Source organism: Aedes albopictus, chromosome 1 (assembly GCF_035046485.1).
Source record: "Aedes albopictus strain Foshan chromosome 1, AalbF5, whole genome shotgun sequence".
NCBI classification, from domain to species: Eukaryota; Metazoa; Arthropoda; class Insecta; order Diptera; family Culicidae; genus Aedes; species Aedes albopictus.
In genome coordinates this window covers 274,004,622-274,025,190 of record NC_085136.1, presented here as the reverse complement: position 1 = coordinate 274,025,190, position 20,569 = coordinate 274,004,622, and the positions used below count along the sequence as shown (strand labels likewise).

The 20,569-nt window shown below is 38.8% G+C and overlaps 1 protein-coding gene across 6 annotated transcripts in view; it reads right to left on the bottom strand.

The window, feature by feature from the left end:
• Positions 1 to 20,569, bottom strand: part of LOC109429302 (protein glass) — a 55,283-nt gene that overhangs the window by 1,700 nt on the left and 33,014 nt on the right. For all 6 annotated transcript variants that reach the window (XM_029860265.2, XM_029860261.2, XM_029860263.2 and 3 more), the window contains 2 exons: positions 15,598 to 15,728; positions 8,356 to 8,478 (listed from right to left, as the gene is read on the bottom strand). In XM_029860265.2, the coding sequence (XP_029716125.1) occupies positions 8,356 to 8,478; positions 15,598 to 15,728 (254 nt within the window). The remainder of the gene's footprint in view (positions 1 to 8,355; positions 8,479 to 15,597; positions 15,729 to 20,569) is intronic.

Here is a 20,569-nt window from a genome sequence, read left to right as displayed (position 1 = left end):
ATAGGAAACAATGGGTTAGCAAAAGCTAGCTTTATTTTGACTTTACAATTGAATTAACGCGTTCTGTCCCACGACTTTTAAAGATTACACAGCGAAACATTTGTTCTAGTGAAAAAAAAAATAAACATATGTGTCTAACAGTTTTTGCGACGCTGAATCCTAACACGATCTCAGATTTACTACAATTTTAATTTGTTACAATTTTGAGATACTGCTTAATTTATATGCATGTTTATATGCCATAAAAAACTGCAAAACGATGAGTCGATAAGGAGAGCGTCCAACATAGCTCTGTTCCTTACAAGTTCCTAAGGCTGTGACCATAGTGGGTAAGGTGAGATGCGATCGGATGCGATAAGTTATGAGATGAGAAGAGGGATGTTTGATAGACCATAGTGCATGAGGTTTTCAATGAGGGTGCGCATGTTGTTTTCACATCCTTTTTCGCCTATTTCGTGCGCATCAACGACTCGCGTGATTTGATCGATGAAGTCGCTTGTATGTTGAAGCGCTTCTTTGGATGTGGGTAGTGAAATGATCGTTTCATCTTTAAGAGCGGAAAGATAAAATGTACCCGCTTTTTGTTTTGCGCGGGCCGTTTTTTATTTGCTATAACTCAGTCAGTTTTGATCCTGTTGCAATAGCAAAAACTAACCAGTTAAAAAAATCTAGTGTAACTGTACAAGATTGAGATTATTGAATTGATTATTTGAAAAAATAATGTATAACATGTAATTATATCCGCGTGAGCGATGTCTTTATGTATACACATATTTTTACTTTCCGTACTGGGCTATCTGAGTGTTGATTTCAATTTAAATTAATATGAGACTGTTATACTGATTTTCGGCATTAAAACATTACTTGATTGTGCTGACCGCGGCAAAAAGAAACAAAAATTCGGCAAGTAAGTATTATTGGGTATAGGTTTTTTTATTACAAAATTTTCGGCGATATCTACGAGAAAAGATGTCTCTAATAAGTACACAATATTCATCATAAGGACTGTATCGTTAATTAAGAGTACACCTTTGAGGCCCTGTATTAAAAAGACTAAATCTTATTTTGACAACTGCTGTGTGTTTATGTGTTGCTCGCGTTGTAAACAAAAGATAACCTTCATTAAAAGTTAAAGTTTTTCCTCAAGTGGAGCAATGCGAGTGTTTACGGATGAGAAGCGAAAATCGATTGTGACCAGCTACTGCTATAAAAAATGATTATCGCTAAGAAAATTAGCAAAAGTTGGAGGTGTTAGCGTTTTTTCTGTCCAAAATGCTGTCAACCCGGGTAGAGCTTAATGGCAAAAGAATGGCAAGTTTTACCATTAAAACAGAATGTTTGAATGGCAAAATGTGTTATTTGTTTGTTTGAAATAAGAGTTAAAATAACAAAAATAATAACAAAATTTTGGTAGCAGAAAAACTTAAAAATAACTTATTTTGCCATTGTAATAACAAAGTAATGGTAAAGCATGCGGATTAAATTGAAGAACAAAATAAGTTATTATTGAGATATTGATAACAAAATAAGACCCTAATTAACTGTTATCGGTGAATAACAAAATATGACATTCTTGAGTTATTGATAACAGAATAAGAACAAATTTAGCTGTTTATGTGGCGATCAAAATAATGGTAGGTTTAGTTGTTCAAATTCAATTTTAAAATAATGGTAGATTCAGTTATTATTACAAAATAGCAGAAGAAAGGTAAAATGAGCTATTTCTTTTTTTTTCTTCAATAAAATTTAAGTTCATCAATCAATGTAAAAACAGTTTTATTTTATGGAAATTAAAAACTCAAAACGAAAGAATCCGGATTTGTTTACTTTTGCGAGATACGTCGAATTGAATAGTTATGCTTGAAATATACAATATAATAGTTAATGGTATATTAAGAGTAAAATAAGTTATGGTGTCTAATGTTTATACAGTGTATCAAACAATTGTCCGTACAGCAATTTTTTGGCCAAAATAATTTTTCATTCAAATGAACATAACTTTTTTATACATCAATCAAATACGCTGAAATTTTGATCAATCATGAACCATATATCAAGCTCCATTGGTAAAATTTTGAGCGAGATCGAATGAGTTTTCTGAAAATTATAGAACTTTTCGTAAAACTTATAAGATTTTTAAACACATTTTTAAAACATTATATCTCAATATGTACTCGATGAAACTTTTTCAATTTTTTTTGTGATATAGCTTATACCTAAGGCTTTCATATGCAGCATCGTTTGAGGTTTTATATTCACTACAAAAAATATGAAAAATCTGTATATGTTCAGAGTGACATTTCGAAATTTACCATATTTTGATCAATAAAAGTGCCAAGTGTTTTCAGCGTTTTTAAACTTTCTTAATGTAATGTAATATTATACAGGACCTACTGAACTACATATGAATAGTAGGTCCTATGTATTGTTCATTCAGTTAATGCACTTTTATTGATGGAAAACGTTTGGCAGATTGTATGCGCAAAATATGGTAAATTTTTAAATATCGTCAACTGCATAAGCACATTTTTCATATTTTTTGTAGTGAATATAAAATCTCTAAAATACCTGCATATGAAAGCCATAGGTATCAGCTGTAACACAAAAAAATTGAAAAAGTTTCATCGAGTTCACACTGATATATAATGTTTTAAATATGTGTTCAAAAATCTTAGAAGTTTTTCCAAAAGTTCTATAACTTTCAGAAAACTTATCCGATCTCGCTCAAAATTTTACCAATGGAGCTTTTTATACATGGTTTATGATTGATCAAAATTTCAACGTATTTGATTTATGTATAAAAAAGTTATGATCATTTGAATGAAAAATTATTTTGACCAAAAAATTGCTGTACGGACAATTGTTTGATACACTGTAAATAATTTCTCACAATATCAAAATAATGGAAAATTTAGCTAGGAATGTAAATTATGTTATTGTTTTGATATTTTATACAATTCATTATAAAAGGTGCTAAATTGCAAGTTTTATGTACCATGATAGTAATTTTTGTTATTGATGTGTTATTTAGCATTATTCATGAATAACATATCAATGACAAGATTTGCTATGATTGTATATTTTGCTATTGATTAGCCATTTTAAGTTTTTCATAATAACAGAAGAATGGCAAATCGAGATATGATGGCAAAACCAGTTATTATTTTGTCCTTTGTTTGCCATTAGCCTCTACCCGGGAAACGATTCGGTATACATAACACACTGATAGACTCACCCGGACGCGACAGAAAACCCGATGCGCCCAAGTCAAATTTGGACAGCAAAATTTGCAAAATCTTCAAAAGAAAAAAAGGAGGTATTCATCATAGATTGCGCAAAAAAGTGTGGAACGACTATTGGTATGGTTCAGCGCGCCAAGGAGCGTAATTCCCTGAAGACTGTCCAAAAAACAGTCAAATTCTGGCGGATTATGTGAAAACTCGTGCTCAGAAACTGTACGACGATGTTTTGAGCAAAAATTACATGTGCATAATCATGGATTATGAAACGTATATCATATTGGACAACAAGGCACTTCCAGGGGCACAGTTTTTCACTGTGAAGCATGGCACTGATGTTCCGAAATCAGAGAAATCAATTAGAATCCTTTTAGCAATTAAGTTGAATAACATAAAACCTTAAACTTTCTAACTTGCACATGAATAACAAGCACTGAACAAACGACCATATCAAACATTGATCACTTGATTCAAATCTCGAACAGAGAAAATAAAATGTTTTTTTATACACATATAATAAAATTATGCTGTAAAAAACTTAAACGATTTGATGGAATACTATTTTATATGCAATGAAATATGTTATTTTACATGGTGATCGATAGACAGTATGATCAATTTTTATTACGTCTGGTCCATCAAAATGCATGTCATGTGAAAAAACATTGAGTTATGTTTAAAAACAACAACATATTAACGCATTTTATATTACCTACTAGCATTCCCAACACATTTAATCCGCATTGCTTTACATACAGAACGAGCGCAATCATAAAATCCACACCCGACAAGCATTCTCTTGCATTCTCTTGCGATCACATGCGTCGAAGCAGCTCCATCGCATCTCCGCACTCATCGCAACTCATCTACTATGTACGGTTCATGCGTTCTGCATATAGTTTCCACAGACTGTGCTTTGACGCTTATCCGATCTCTTATCTCTTCGCATCGCACCTCAGCCACTATGTGCTCAACGTAACTTCATGCTTTCACGGGTCAAGCGACGACAAACACCGACAGCTAAGAGTTGTGTTCTTAGATGGTAGTGCAGCCTAGGCCAAGGCCTAGGCACTGTTGTCCTTCTGACTTCAGTTAGATTGAGGAGGTACGACCTGAGTGTCTGTTCACCAAGGAGGTGCGGCTCTAACAGCGTCTGTTCTGGCATCCAGCGGCTGAGTATGAAATGCTGTATCGCGTCAGCTATACCTAAGGCAGCCTCTTCAACGCAATGTAGGCAGCGCGGTCCCTGTAAGGTAGCCTGCTGAAAACCTTCAAACACCCAGAGAAGCAATAGTAGAGTAAACGGATTGTTTCAACGGCAACAGACGCGGCAACGAATAAAGGACAACGATTGAAAAGTCGGATCTTGGAACGTGAGAACCCCGCACGTGTTGGGCTTCTGGCTCGTGAACTGCAGAATGTCGGCGTTAATGTGGCTGCTATCCAGGAGATATGCTAACCCAAAACTGGAGAACGCGAGTTCCGAGCGGTGGATCCCATCGCCAACACTTCATTCAAGTACCACATCTACTATAGCGGCGGCGATAAGGCAGAACGCGGAGTTGGCTATATAGTGATCGGGAAGCAGATGAAGCGAGTTATTCGATGAACGCCGATAAGCGACCGAATCTGTGTGTTGAGGATGAAGGGCGAATTCTTCAACTACAGCCTGATCAGCATCTATGCGCCAACGAACGACAAACCCGATGACATGAAGGATGAGTTCTATCCAGGCATCAAATTTCTCACTCACGTGATCGGATTCCTCGGATTTATCCACCTCCGCGATCATGATTTTTCACTGCATGGGATGAAAAATAAAAGTCTCTCCCTCCAGCGCTCGCGATAATTCTCTTTCTCTCCATGCACAACTCACGGATAAACAACAGAGCATCAAATTTTTCACTCCGTCTCCAAGTCACATAACGTCTCCACCGCTGCACGAGATCAATTATTTTGACGTTTAATACTGCCGTGTTTACATTAATTGTTTTTGTTTTCATGGCCATCTAGATAACACGGAACTGCTCAGACGTCAACCGGGTGAAAACATGGGTTGATGCAGACTTAAGCTGCTAGTACACAGGGTCAAATATTTGTCCAAAAAGAAACCAATGCTCAAACATCTTGTTTGACTCGATCGAATTTTCATTAGTGTCAAACTGATGTTGTTTCTTGAGTTCTTTCCTTGTCAAATATTTGACCCTGTGTACTACTGGCCTTAGCAACCATTTTCTCCTGGATAATATCGCTGTGCGATAGATCGTTACTCGCGTGAGTGAGGGAAAAAATTGATGCCTGGTTCTATCCCAAGTAACATTTTCAGAGCTTACTGGATTTATTTTTGTTTTATGAGACGTTTATAGGAGCCATCTACAATACCATTGGTGAAAGTTTTATTGAATAGTATAAGCGTTCTTGAAAGCACCAATAAGATTGTCATAAAAGTAGCAAACCCAGTAACTTATTTGATTTATAACAGATTTTATTGTGGTTGTCAAGAGTACTTTAAAATATCCCTTGAAAGAGCAATCACTGTTCTGAAGGCATGCTCGCGGATGCACTGTGTCTAATAGGCCAAAACTAACATAATCTTAACCATGGTTCAAATCCATAAGTTATTTGATTCATTCATTTATTCATTTATATAAAATAATACACCGTTTTATAATGTCCATCTCATCAAAATATTATTACAATATTATATGATCAATTGTAATAGTCTTAATTATTCCGTTAAACTTTTTTGGCCATCCATTGTGGACCACAGTGAAATGTCATCCATGACCGATTTGAGCGCCATCTCATAAAAAAATAGCCATATATGGTTTTATTGTGAGTTCAATATGGTGAAGGCACGATCGATTACACTTATTGTAGTTCTGACGAAGAGATATTAGGTTTATTGTCAAATGCGCTGTTTTCGTAGCAAACTACTGCTGCCATATTGGAATATGGATTTTTTTCCGAGCGGTATTAATTTGGCAATCAAAAATTTCAACTTAATAATACATACCTCGATGATTATATGCTTAACACGGCATACTAGCAGAAAATGCTTATTCGGAAAGGTAATCTCACAAATGGTTAGATATTTCACTCATTTTTTAAATTTAATTTGCATCAAAACAGCACTTTTCGAGAGGCGCGTTGATTTTCTGCAGCCATAATCACCATGTTTGCGGTAAAATTGTATTTGCACATAATTTGGTGTCCCGGAAATCAACGCAAAGTCACTTATAATTACGTTAATTCACTTGATATAATCGCTGGGAAAAGATTCCATGGGATTGTGATGTCAACATTGATTTGTTTTCTTCCTCTCGCACTAGTAAATGAATACTGAAAAATCTCGAGCAAATGTAGGCTTTATTGTGATCTTATTGTTGATCCAAATATACCTTTGAAAACCTCTATAAGTGTGGTCCACTTGGTTGAAAGGCGCTCTTATAGCGGATGTCAGAAGGTTTTGAAGGAATTGATCATGAAAACTGCTAATAGAGCAGAATAAAACTTGAAATGTTACTTGGGCATTGAGCGCTGCCTACAAGATACTCTCTCAAATTGTATGCCGCCGTCTATAATCTATTGCAAGAGAGTTCGTGGGGCAATATCAGGCTGGATTTATGGGTGAACGCGCTACAACGGACCAGATGGTCGCCATCCGCCAGGTGTTACAGAAATGCCGCGAATACAACGTGCCCACACATCACTTGTTCATCGATTTCAAATCGGCGTATGCTACAATCGATCGAGAACAGCTATGGCAGATTATGCACGAATATGGATTCCCGGATAAACTGATACGATTAATCAAGGTGACGATGGATCGAGTGGTGTGCGTAGTTCGAGTATCAGGGACATTCTCGAGTCCCTTCGAATCTCGCAGAGGTTTACGGCAAGGTGATAGTCTTATTCGTGCGTGCTGTTCAACATTGCGTTAGAGGGTGTAATAAGGAGAGCGAGTATAAACACGAGTGGGACGATTTTCACGAAGTCCGTTCAGCTGCTTGGTTTCGCTCGTAAATTTGAGACGATGGCGGAAACGTATTGTCGATTTCCCGCCTTATCGAACACGACGATTTGAATCTGTCACGTGTGAAAACATCGCCAGAGTCGTCGCCAGTCAATCAGCAGGCGGGAGTCTGACGTTACTCCGATCTCACTAACACAAACAACAGCAGAGGGGGTGCTTGATTCGTCGCAATGATTCAGAAATGCCGACTGGAAGTTGGCAACGCATTTTGTTGTGAAAGAAACATACAATAAGGTACACCGGGGCAAGTTGAAACGGGTGGGGCAAGATGAAACAGCGGGTTAACATGATGTTTTCTAATGATGATAAACAGTTTGATCGCCATAACACATAGTTTTTGATTCAAACAATCTTTTAGCGAAGGACAAATTTCCAAATTATATTGAAATCTATTTCAAAACTTCGTGTTTCATTTTGCCCCACCCGTTTCAACTTGCCCCGGTGTACCTTAATGTACATTTTTTTTACCTGTGATGCCGGTAATGGGGTCAAAAACACGAGAAAGAGCGGTAGTAAATATGTACCTAATAAGATTGGGAGACCTCAATGCTGGATCAGACAACAAACCGTGAAATTTCCATACTCCTAGACTCACAGTTCATCAAATTCAAATTTTCCACAGCCCTTCAAAAAGTCAATAAGGGGATTCACTAAACAGTTTAAATTGCTGCGTAAGCCATGATTTTCTGATTATTTGAAACGTTTCATGAAATTGCGAATGAAATAATCAAAGATTGCCTTGGTGATCGCGACGTTTAATCAGAATAAACTTTAATAAGCAGTTTACGCTGTTAAGTGAATCCCCCTAATGATTAATGAGACTTGAATTAAATGATATCCAAGCAGCATCCACTTTCAATGAAGTAGAATGTCGACAAAACCACACTCAGCGATCAAATTTAGTCCCCGATTAGAGCCATTTTACCGTCTCATGATAGTATCACATGAGCATTAGAAGCCTACTGGAAAATAGACAGAGAGTAGATAGGTATATCTATGAGAGCTAAATGAACTCCAGTAGAGCGCTTGCTGTAACCCGTTACTTCATAAACCTCTCTGTAATCGTCGGCCGACACTTACTTGTACGTAGCACCACAGGGCGAGAAGGGGAACAAACTGGGCAACGGGTCGATATCCAGTGGTGGCAGTCCTGGGAATGTGCTCATATCTTCGCTCCAGTAGTTGCCCAGGTTGGTTTGCGAGCTGTGAATGTTGAGAAAGGAAGAAGAGAAAAAAAAAAAACGGTGAAAATAAGTTCGGAGCATAAAGGGTGAATCGGTGTAAAATGAAAAGAACAGAATCAGTAATCGTTTCTTTAGTAATATCAACTTTAGTACGCTCTGAGTAGAAATTTTAAGTGTTAGCTTAAGTGACGCATTTTATCTTTTCGACTGGTTCTTTTCGTACGCAACAGTAAAATTACACTTAGGGTAAGTAATCATGAGTTGAATCAAATTGCGGCTTTCTGAAGTATCGGGAATTTTGACTGATGGTTTCACCTACATGGAAATAATGTACTACGGTTAAGTCTCAGGTATATCACAGACAAACAGACGTAACACTCTTCCAAACAACTTGGCTCATGCATTTAACGATCAATTCAAATTTCATTTGATTTGCGCGATCCTTCCACCAGAGGTGCTGAATGATGCAAACGAAAATTACAGGCGCTTTGTTTAGTAGTGTGAGTGTTAGACAAACGTCAAATCAAAATCTATCATGACCGACAGTGTCGCGCGCGGTTCTACCAACAGGTGACAGTGTGCTCATAAAAAATACATCGGGCAAAAGTTTTTGATGAATTTCTTCTAAGAGTTGCGTCTGTTTGTCTGTGTTCATACACTCGAAAGCGTTTTTTGTCACTTACACCCCTTTGCTTCTATCCCCATCAAATAACGTTTACACACACTATAGGCCATATGAATAAAGCTGAGTAAATACTCTTTACTAAATCTATGTAAAGCCGTGGAGCAAATCTCTGTGAAACTTCACAGAGATCTCTGTAAAGAATATTTACTCATCTTTATTCATATGGCCTTATGTGTTCGAATTTGTTGTAATATAAATACCGTTGTATGATTAGGATGGCAGAATGTATTTACTTGGCCACATCCCTGGAGCCTCATCAATAGCTTCTTTTAAGACCCAATTTGGAACATCTTCCGGACCTGGGGCATTACCCACGCTAAGGGTCTTTGCTATCCCCACAAGTTCGTCGGCGGTGACCGGTGACCCTCTCCTTATCGCTAGCCCCAGTTCCCGGCTGTACTAGAAAAGGAGGTCAAGGATTAGGATCATGACGCGGAAAAAGCCCCTAGATGATCCCCTTCAATACCTCTGCAGACTGCTCTGTTGTAGGAGCCATTGCACCTCAGTAGTCTTGGCCATCACAATCCTGTAGACAACACCCTACGGATTCGCATTGGCACTCTGTCAGAGACTCTCAAAGCAGGTCGGTAGCCGTCTAGTTAGATAGAAGGTGACTACTCCGTTCTTTTCCTTCATGATTTCACCATCCCTCAATTCATTTGACCACCCGTTAGAAACATATACTATCTTTCACATCCGTATCAATCAAACACTTTATGATACCATGACATTGTAATCTAATTTTCAACCACCCAAACTTGACAAAAAGCAGAACTGAATCAGAACCGAAAACCTTTCCTTGTTTTCAAATATTATAAGTGTCTCCACATGTGTTGAATTAACTTCGCTAGTTTACTGCATTTCGTTTATTGCATTTCGCTTGTACCATACCAAACATAGGTTACCACATAAGAGTTCAGTCAATAAAGAAACATTCTATCATCGTCAGTCAACGCTTTGAATTGAATCTGAAGTCCGAAATGCCTTAATGTTCACTTTAAAGTCCCCTGAAACTCTTAGAAACCCACAAAAACCTATTCCCTGAAACGCTTTGATACTGCTGCTCTGTTTGTAAAATCGTTTCTAGTGAAGTCCTCGGTTCACCGAAAGTTTTGCCGTTCCTTGAAACTATCTTGACAACCCCCATAAACCCAATAAAATCATCAAAAACGCCTGAAATGCCTTGAAACCCATCGAAAACATCCCTGAAACTTTATTGAAAGTATTTTGAAATCTCTGGAAATTACTTCCAAACTCTCCTGAAAACCTCTGAAACCCCCTTAAATACCCTTAAACGCCTTGAGACTACTCTTAGAACCTCTTGAAGCTCTCTTGGATATCCTTGAAACCCACGAAAACCCGTCTAACATCCTCTGAAACTCCTGAATACCCATCACTGACCTTTTAGATTATTTTGAAACGCCCAAAACCCCCTTTAAATGTCCTTGAAACTCTCTTGGAATGAAAGACTCCTAAAATCTGCGGAAATCACTTCAAACACCCTTGAAACAGCTTGAAACACTTTGAAACATCTTGACGATCTTCTTAAAAGACTTTGACATTCCGGAAAGAATTCAAACCCCCATGAACGGCCGTGAATCCACCCTAAATACTTTAATACCCCTGTTACACTTCATGAAACTCGCTTGGATACCCAAATAACCCACTGATACCCAAAAAGCTCCCCAGAAACCCCTTAACCTTGTTACAAGTTTTATTTTTGTGTTAGGGTATTGTACCATTTGGGCAGGTTACCTATTTTGGGCACTTGCCACTATAACTAAGTCAATTTCAAACCGATTGATTTGAATTTTTGTACAGAGTTAGATACCGTACGTGCCTAACTTTATACAAAAATTCAGATCAATCGGTTTGAAATTGATTTAGTTATAGCGGCAAGTGCCCAAAATAGGTACACCTGCCCAAATGGTGCAAGACCCTACATGTGTTCTTTTAACTTGTAAATATTTTCCTGATTAAATTAACATTTATAGTGCTCTGGCGTGATGGAGCATCATTAGATCTAACCAGTCTGATTTTGATGGCCTACATTTCGGTCATTTCGGGCAATGACTAATTAGAAGACATGTGCAGACCCTTCTTTAACAGGGACATCCAAGTGTAGACGTCCCATATATATTAAAATCCGATTCAGCATGCCCCCTTAGGATTAGAAACTCCTAGACAAAACTCAAGCTATGAAAACAACTAAACGTTGCGAACAGTAGGCAACCTGCCAGAGAAAATATGGTTATAGGATTAACTGATGGACCAACGACAATTATGAAAACTCGTCATCCTGTCATCGGAAACTGTTAACCACTATAGGGTAACAGGGCACGATGTATGTTCTGTGTAGTATACATATGTTCTTATGTGAAGTCCAATTTTATTACGAATTTGTAGTGTTCCACTACAATCTGTTATATTTTACTATGAATTTGTAGTGACTCATTAGTATTTTGTAATAATGGCGCCCAACGTCGGCACGGGTATTGGTAGGGCCCATTATACTTATACAGGGTGTTAGGTTCCTGAGTGCAAAATTTTTAAAGGATATTAGAGGACCATAAATGCCTTAACTGGCTATAACTTGAAAATGGTCAAACTTATCGAAGTTTTTTGAACCTTATTCGAAAGATTATTGAATTTTCTATCAAATGGCATCTTTGAATCGATTGGTTTTGTTAAATAACTAAGTTTTCTAGAGCCAATAGCTCAAAAGTAGTGTGTTTTTATTGATTTTTGTCAATTATCTTTGAAAAATGCGTAGTAATTTAAAATTCTTTCTTTGGCAAAGTTGTGGCCCCTGTTACACTCTACATTTCGTTATTTGACATCAAACTTCTATCTCTTATCGTTTTATTGCAATTTCGATTTTAACATCGCATTTCAGATCATAAATTTGCAACTGTCATGGAAATAGCTTTTTTGCGCATTGTGCCGCACATTTAAATAAAAATTGCAAGAAAACGAAAAGAGCTAGGAGTTTGGTGTCAAATAACGAATTGTAGAGTGCAACAGGGGCCACAACTTTGCCAAAGAAAGAATTTTAATTTGTTACGCATGTTTCAAAGATAATTGACAAAAACCAATAAAAATACACTATTTTTGCTATTTTGCTCTAGAAAACTTAGTTATTTAACTAAACAAATCGATTCAAAGATGCCATTTGATAGAAAATTCAAAAATCTTTCGAATAAGGGTCAAAAAACTTCGATAAGTTTGACCATTTTCAAGTTTAGGCTGATACAAATTTAATTTTGATTTTTTGTCTCCCCCCCCTTCAAAAATTTTTGGCTCAAAATGGCATTTTGAGGGGGCAGATAAAAAAATATTTATCAAAATATCGAGTCTTGCTAAAAATTCTTTAACAAATCCGATGAGTTTTTAATATTTTTCTGAATAAATGCTTTATTATTTTTATCCCCCCCCCCTCGACCAGCCAAAGAGTGGTGGGACAAAAAGTGAAATAAATATTTGTAACGGCCTTATAGCCAGTTAAGGCAATAAGAGTAAAAAACATGGGAAGTTCAATAACTACGTAACGGTTGAGATTTGACCATATGCGTAAAATAATTTTTTTTCACCATTTATGGTCCTCTATCACCCTTTAAAAATTTGCACTCAGGAACCTAACACCCTGTATAAGTTGCAGTGTTGCAGTTTTGTTATCGTATGTCTAGCCGACCAACTTTAAGGTCATCGATGGAAGAATTTCTTTGTTAAAGTTGGATGTAAGTTATATGTTATGTGTGTATTTGTCTTTATGTGATATCCCTATTTTATTACGCATTCATGGTGCTTTATTATTTTTCGAATTAAACGTGAAACGCCTGAAAAAGCATCCTTAAAACCCTGTAAAATCCCTGATACCACCTGAAACACCTTGAAATTCCTCTGAATCTACCAGAAACTTCTCCGAAACCATTCTGAAATTCCCATGCAGTTTGAAAATGAGGAATTAAAATACAATGGAAAGTATACGAAAAGACTGGATCTAAACGTTTACTGAATATTTTTCTACCACCACGGAAAACTAATGAAAAGAAATATTGCAATACCGTCTTACCTCGCTTATTCGAATCTTTTTAACTCGTATCCCGCTTTTTAGATATTTTTCGAATTAAAAAGTGATTAAATGTCACAGTGATATACACTGTGAATGCGAAACGATCGATGTAAATGCAATCGTTAAAAAAACTAGCTTTGCATTCGCACTACCACAAAATCTGTTAAATTCGTATTCAATAAAAATCTGAAAATCAAAACAAAAACATAAGTAGAGTTGCAATGAACAATGCTGTGTAGGGTGACCAGTTTGTCGAATTAAAAGCTTACTCTGGTAATTCGATTGCAATCAATCTCGAACTAGCGGGATGTTACGGTATCAGTAGGTCGGCTCCAGAGGCACGTTCTCCTCCATTTGAGAAATTTGCGCCAAAAAGTCATGTGAATAGGGAATGGTAATGATGAAATAACGAGAGACCAGCGATTCGTCGACGCTGTTATAGATATCAAGGAGTTGAATTTTGGAATTATATAGAATGGAGTAAAAATCATTCAAAACTAAGCTATAATGGTACAAAAAGGCCAATACCACAGCGCAACATTTTTTTGTCTCAAGAGCAAACTATGTGTCTTTGACATATTTTGGGCCGCTGAATCAATCAAAATAGCCCGAAACCGCATATTTTGCCCTATAAATTGAGATACAGCTCAAAATTGTGACGCGCTGGAGCAAATCTGAGCCCGGATTCTGATTCAGCGGCCCAAAATCTGTCAGAGACACAAAAGTTTGCTCTTGAGACAGACCAAAAGTTTTTGTTACGCTGTTTAAGTTATATGGGACAGTTATGCGTCCACCGACAATATATTTATTCGTGCTAATTCTACGAATGGAGTAACGTGAAGCTGCTCAATCCGTGCATCGAAGTGAGAACCTCGACTCAAATCAAGTGGCTCTCCATTTAATTTACACTAGGAGATGAACCAGCCATAGGCTGAAAATCTCGATAATAAAGATAATTATTATTATTATTTAATTTACACGGCGAGTCAGCTCATTTGAGTCGAGCTTTCTCACCCCGTCGTGAAGCGTCACTTCACTCCATTCCTAGATTGAGCACAATTAACTGGAAACATTATTTATAAAATTAATCGTTTTTTGCATTCGTTGGGTGGGCGGGCATATGCCAATCAACTGAATGTCCATTACGAAAAGCTTATGAACTGCGCCTGAAATTGAACCCAGTAGAACCATGCTGACTAGCTAGGCTTAGGTGTTCACCGGTTGAGCTATAAGCCATTCCCTCCATAGTTTTCTGAAGGGGCCAGTATTTCACCCCGCTTTCCCCTACATGGCGGGATGGAAAAACGTGAGATTGCAAAATGGTTCCCATCTTCTGCAGCATCCCACAGCAGCATTCATCTTGAATGGTAAGCGGTCTCTCATCTGAACAGCAATATACAGCAATGTAATCGATATACCCAATCTTGGCGTTGAGGTTTTGGCGACGCAAATGCAGGCAGGCAGGATCGTTTCGTGGCATGCATGCATAACAACCTCAGCTTGTGCAAATCTATTTTGATAAGAAGTTGCCGGTCGATTGGCTGGACAGACGGATGGTCCGAGGTGCGCGTAATTATGTTTCATCGTTATGGCCATGATGTCACATGGATGGGAAAATGTGGTTCACACGGTGACGACGATCATGGTTTGCATCGCACCACCAAAATCAAAATGCAGCCAGCAAATGGATGATGGGAGACATGCGGTTTTAGGATCAAACTAAACTGCTCATTTATGAGACAATCTTGGGAATACTGAGAAAACTGGAAATAACTCTGCAATTTGATATGTTGAAGATCGCTTGAAAGAGTTTGGGTCGAGTAACGAAATTCTTCGAATAAATATTTACAGAACATTCAGAGCTATTCTTAGGACTAAAGGACAATGAACACAACCGTTTGGCATAACTATATTTTTTCTCTTTCTTTATAAATAGGCGATTTTGAGTGTTGAAGGCATTATGGCAAATGATGTCATGTAAACTTTATCGTTTTATTCCAAATGGCCTCATGTCAAGCACAATGCAGAAATGACCAATTCGCAGAGAAACCTTCCAGGCTTCTAGTCAATCTGTTGAAGTGCTCATAGACCACAATTCTGGGATGCAGGTAATGCCCCATTTGGGACGGCACGCCAGAAAAAAGGAGGGTAAGATACGACGATTTTAAATGCAATTTTGGCGCGCACTTTATTTCTACAATGTCAACGACTGCTGACTTCTGACATAAACTCACTTGAACCATATCCAACCGAGCCAAAAACCACAGCCATTGGAAATGCTAAACACTGGACTGGACATTACAGAGGCTCCAACCAGTTTTGCATTATTTTGGTGGTACATGCACTGAATGGCGAATTTGTTTTTCTTTATTTTAGCTCACCTGAGCGCACCGTTGTGGTCGAGACAGTTTCCGCAGTCGACGAAATCCGATCCGTGCAGGCCCGGCAAGGGAAGAGATGTGCCCTCCTGACAGCTAGAACAGCCGCTCCCACCGCAAGACGATGGGCATTCCTGGATGGGAAGAAAATATGACAGAAAAATTACATTTCATTATTGTTGTACATAATTGAAATTGCAAAGTTGTAGTACATAGAATTTTGAAGTGAAAAATTGAAATCATAACTTTTAAAATATGGTTTAATTTAGATTAGATTGATGTAAAAATACAAGGAGACGCTCGAAGGCATGTTCTCGACATAGCTGGTATTTAATCCTTATGTGGCCGACAAAAAATCCGGGTACCCACGAAACTGACATGATCATATCTCCGGTAATTTTTCAACGATTTTAAATTTTTTGGCTCATTCAACTCAAAGCGGTGAGTTGACAAGGAGAGCGTCTAAAATAGCTCTTGTCCTCACAAGTCCCTACCTCATGCTTCCACAGGCCAATCTATGACAAAGTTGTTGTCCTTCTGACTTCAACAAGATAAAATGCTCCTCCACCGGAAGCTATACCTAAGGTGGGAGCCCAACCACGGTGGATAGAAGACCTGCTGTTCTCGAAACCCATAAACCGTAACAGAAACCGAAAATGAAAGATAATAAACTGACTCGAAGGCAACGACTTTTAGCGCGAAACGCTGGTCAAGAATTGAAACTTGCAATGTATATAACTCCAGCCTAACAGAGTAAACTGGCATAACTAACCAATAAGGCATGCCGCATGCCGTATCAAGCTTATGATCCTGGGACAGAGGGAATTCTGTTGGCCGATGTTTTGAGAACACAGATTGGTATCGGGTCAAATTCTACCATACTCTGGCCTCCAAGGTGAACACGGTGAACAGTAAGTCTTCTGAAAGTTCAATAGACAGTATCAAATCAGTCGCGATATCGTAGGTCATCCAAATTGTTCTTGAGTTCAGATCCTAAAGTCTACGGGTATAACGGTAACTTCTTTCATTATACAAAGCTGTGATTTGTAATCTGTCATGGCCAGTAAGTTTTCTGAAAGTTCAGTAGACAGTATCAGATCAGTTAGGATATCCTAGGTCATCCAAACTGTTCTTGAATTTAGATCCTTCTTCTTCTTCTTCTTTATGGCTCGGCGTTCGCATTGGAACTTGACCTGCCTCATTTCAACTCAGTGTTCTTAGAGCACTTCCACAGTTATTAACTGAAGGGCTTTCTTTGCCTGCCATTGTATGAATTTGTACATTGTGTGGCAAGTACAATGATACACTATGCCCAGGGAGTCGAGAAAATTTTCCCGACCGGAACGGGAATCGAACCCGCCGTCTCCGGATTGGCGATCCTATAGTCTGCGGATGTAACGGTAACTTCTTTCATTATACAAAGCTACGATTTGTATTCTATCATAACCAGTAAGTCTTCTGAAACTTCGATAGACAGTATCAGATTAGTCGGGATATCCTATGCAATCCAAATTGTTCTTGAGTTTAGATCCTTAAGTCTACGGATGTAACGGTAACTTCCCAACTAAAAATCACTCATTTTACAAGCACCTTTACGACGAATTAATTCAGCATGATGCTGAATAACATTTGGATAATTTTAAGGAACAACCTTTGTTCTGATTTTGTTCACACAAATTTGGAGAAACTATCAAGCATAGTATTGTGTACCAACTGAATTGTTTGTTGTTAAATCGTTTTACAACTATAGAGTAAAGCTGATATTCAGATTTAGCAAAAATGGTTAAAAGTAAATAAAATGCCAAATTTTTCAATTTCCACGAGAGTTTATGATTGGCACTTATGCTGTGAAATAATAACTACACATACACACTAAGAAAAAATCACCGACTTCGGTAATGTTTTACCGAAATCTCAACCGTTAAGTTTGTTTTACAGGAAAAATTCGGTAAAGCTTACAACTTCTACCGAGCTTCGTTAGAGTTTGACAGATAAACGATAACAATTTACCGAAATTTTGTAATTTTTTACAAAATTGCGGTAAAAATCCATTACCGAACGCTCAGCGGTTGAGATTTCGGTAAAAATTACCGAACGCAATTAGCTGTGTACATTTACCTAAATCAAGATTCGTACTCAAGACCCGTCGATTGCAAGCCGCACGCCTTCCTATCTGCGCCATCCTAGAGATGATGAATTGAAGCATAAACATCCCGTGGTTTAATAATAACCACACTTCGACTCCTATTCAGCATTGGTGAATAATGTTCTGTTAATGTTCTGTTAACAACTGAACAACACTTTAATTCAGCTGCTGTTCAGTAAAAAACACGTGTTTTTCATCCTGTACACTGAGTCGAAGTATGATAAAACGAAAGCGCTTATTTGACTTCTAAAAAACTCATTATACAGATACATGTGCAATTTTTAACATGAACTTAACAAGCATTAGCATTAGCATTAAGCGAGTCGCACAAATTCGTAGGTGGTACAGTCCTAGACCGCTGTTATGAGGGTTGCCTCCTTCCCGTCTGAACCAAAGCACAAAGATTGGGGACTAATCTCTGACTCTTAGACAAGACTGACGCAATCCTCCAATGGTCGAGCACTGTCCTGGCCACGTCCTTGCGACTGCTGAGGAATGGGAAAGGATGGTTAGTTTTGGACACCTATGAAAAATGTAGACAACTCTACGATCTCTCTGGCCTAGATGTCACGGGAATTTGGGTGTTGTTGGTGGAAGGGTAAACTCCAAAGGATACGCTTGGTCAACGTTCAGGCACACCATTGTTAGTCTTCTTCGAATTAGTTGTCTGCCCGATTAATCCTGGTTTTCTCGTCGTCTTTGGTTGAATTACTAGATTCTTCGGTTGATAATCTGAAATATAAAATAATATTAACATCGTACGTCAAATAAGCTACATATAAGTGATACGCTCGCCACAGTTGCATATTTTTACAAAATTTATTATATCATACGATAAATTTACCTCAAACCTGCTGAAATAAAATGTTGATTAGCAGTACATACATTGAAACAAAATTAACTACAAAACACAAAAAAGCATCAAACTTTGATCTTGGAATATTTATAAATACGATAAATGTCAAGATCAAAATTTGATTTGGTAGATCTTACACCGCAACGCACCATTCTAAGGTGATCTACCCACGTTACGGGAAACCGGCGACATTCGTCTCCTCTACGATATTTCAAGTCGCCTTAATGGGACTAAGGGGCTGTCCATTTATTACGTAAGGGAATTGTCACGATTTTCGACACCCCCACCCTCCCTTGTAAGATTTTTTGTATGAAAACAAAAATATGTTTGTATGGCGCGTAAGATTTCTGAAACCCCCCTCCCCCCATAAACCCTTACGTAATTAATGGACAGCCCCTAAGATGAATGCTACGATGTCCGTGAAAGGCACGTCTGGACAGTTATTGACCGACCCGGCTGACCAGTTGAATCACTGGTTCGAGCACTTTGGAAACCTTTTTCAAGTGTCGGCCACGCCATCTACACCTCAGCATGATCGGCGGACGACGCATTACCCATGTCAACACCGAAGATAGAAACACGCATCCGTAAAATGAAATCGAACAGAGCCCCGGCGGTCGATCTCATATCAGCTGAGATGCTCAAAGCTGACCCCGTAGTATCTGCACAACTGCTTCATCAATTATGCAACATATGGGAAACAGTGACATTTCCGGCCGACTGGATGCAAGGTGTCTTAGTGAAAGGTACCCAAGAAAAGGTGACTATATGCGATAATTGGCGGGGTTTCATGTTACTGTGTATCGTTCTCAAAGTCCTTTGCAAAGTGATCCTCAACCGGATACATCAGAAGTAAACTGACGGAACTCTCCGACGACAGCAAGCAGGATTCCGTGCCGGACGATCCTGTGTGGCCCATATTGTCACACTCCGTTCCAAGAGTCTCTCTACCTGCTGTTCATTGATTACAAAAAAGCTTTCAACCGTCTCAATCACGGAAACATGTGGGAAGCCTTTAGGTGCAAGGGTCTCCATGAGAAAATCATCGGCCACATTGAAGCACAGTACAGAGCATTTTCGTGCAGAGTACTGCATAACGGTGTTTTGTCCGATCCCATCCGGGTCGTTATTGGAGTAAGGCAAGGATGTATACTATCACCGCTACTGTTCCTCAGCGTAATCGACGAGATCCTGTAAGGTGCGATTAACTGTGAACCAAATCGTGGATTGCTGTGACAGCCCATTACCATAGAGCACCTAAATGACTTCGAATTGGCTGATGACGCTGCTCTCTTAGCTCAACAGCGCTCTGATATGCAGAGCAAGCTTGATGATCTTGCCAATCGCTCCTTCAGCGTCAACAAGACCAAATCGTTGGATGTAAATACGGTCAACCCTTCCAGCTTTGCGGTAGCTGGGCAATCAGTGGAGAATGTTGAAAGCTTCCAATATCTTGGTAGCCAAATGGGGGCCGATGGCGACACCAAGATCGACATAGGAGTTGCACGGATCAAGAAGGCGAGGGCTGCTCTTGCGGCTCAGCAACTGCTTTGTCGGGCGGTTTCTGAGTGGGAGACGGATATCGCCATCATATCGGACCCATACCGAGTACCCGCCGGCAACGGCAAATAGGTCGCGGATGGAACCAGAAAACTGGCGGCGATATGGACGACGGGTAAATACCCCGTCCAGGAGTTGGTGTCTACTACCTATGAGAGCTTCGTGGTCGCCAAAGTAAACGGGGTCTTCTTCTGTAGCTGTTATGCGCCTCCGCGGTGGCCGATCGTAGTTCGAACTGGAGAGTTGATGATGGCTACACTCACAGCGACCACCTGGCGGTTCGCTACAGTATCGACTACAACAACAGCAGACAGCGGATAGAAGAAGAGGCGGCTAGGCCAAGGCCAAGCCCTCGCAGGTGGAAGACATCATATACTTCGACGAAGGGGTATTTAGGGAGGCGCTCCACCGTG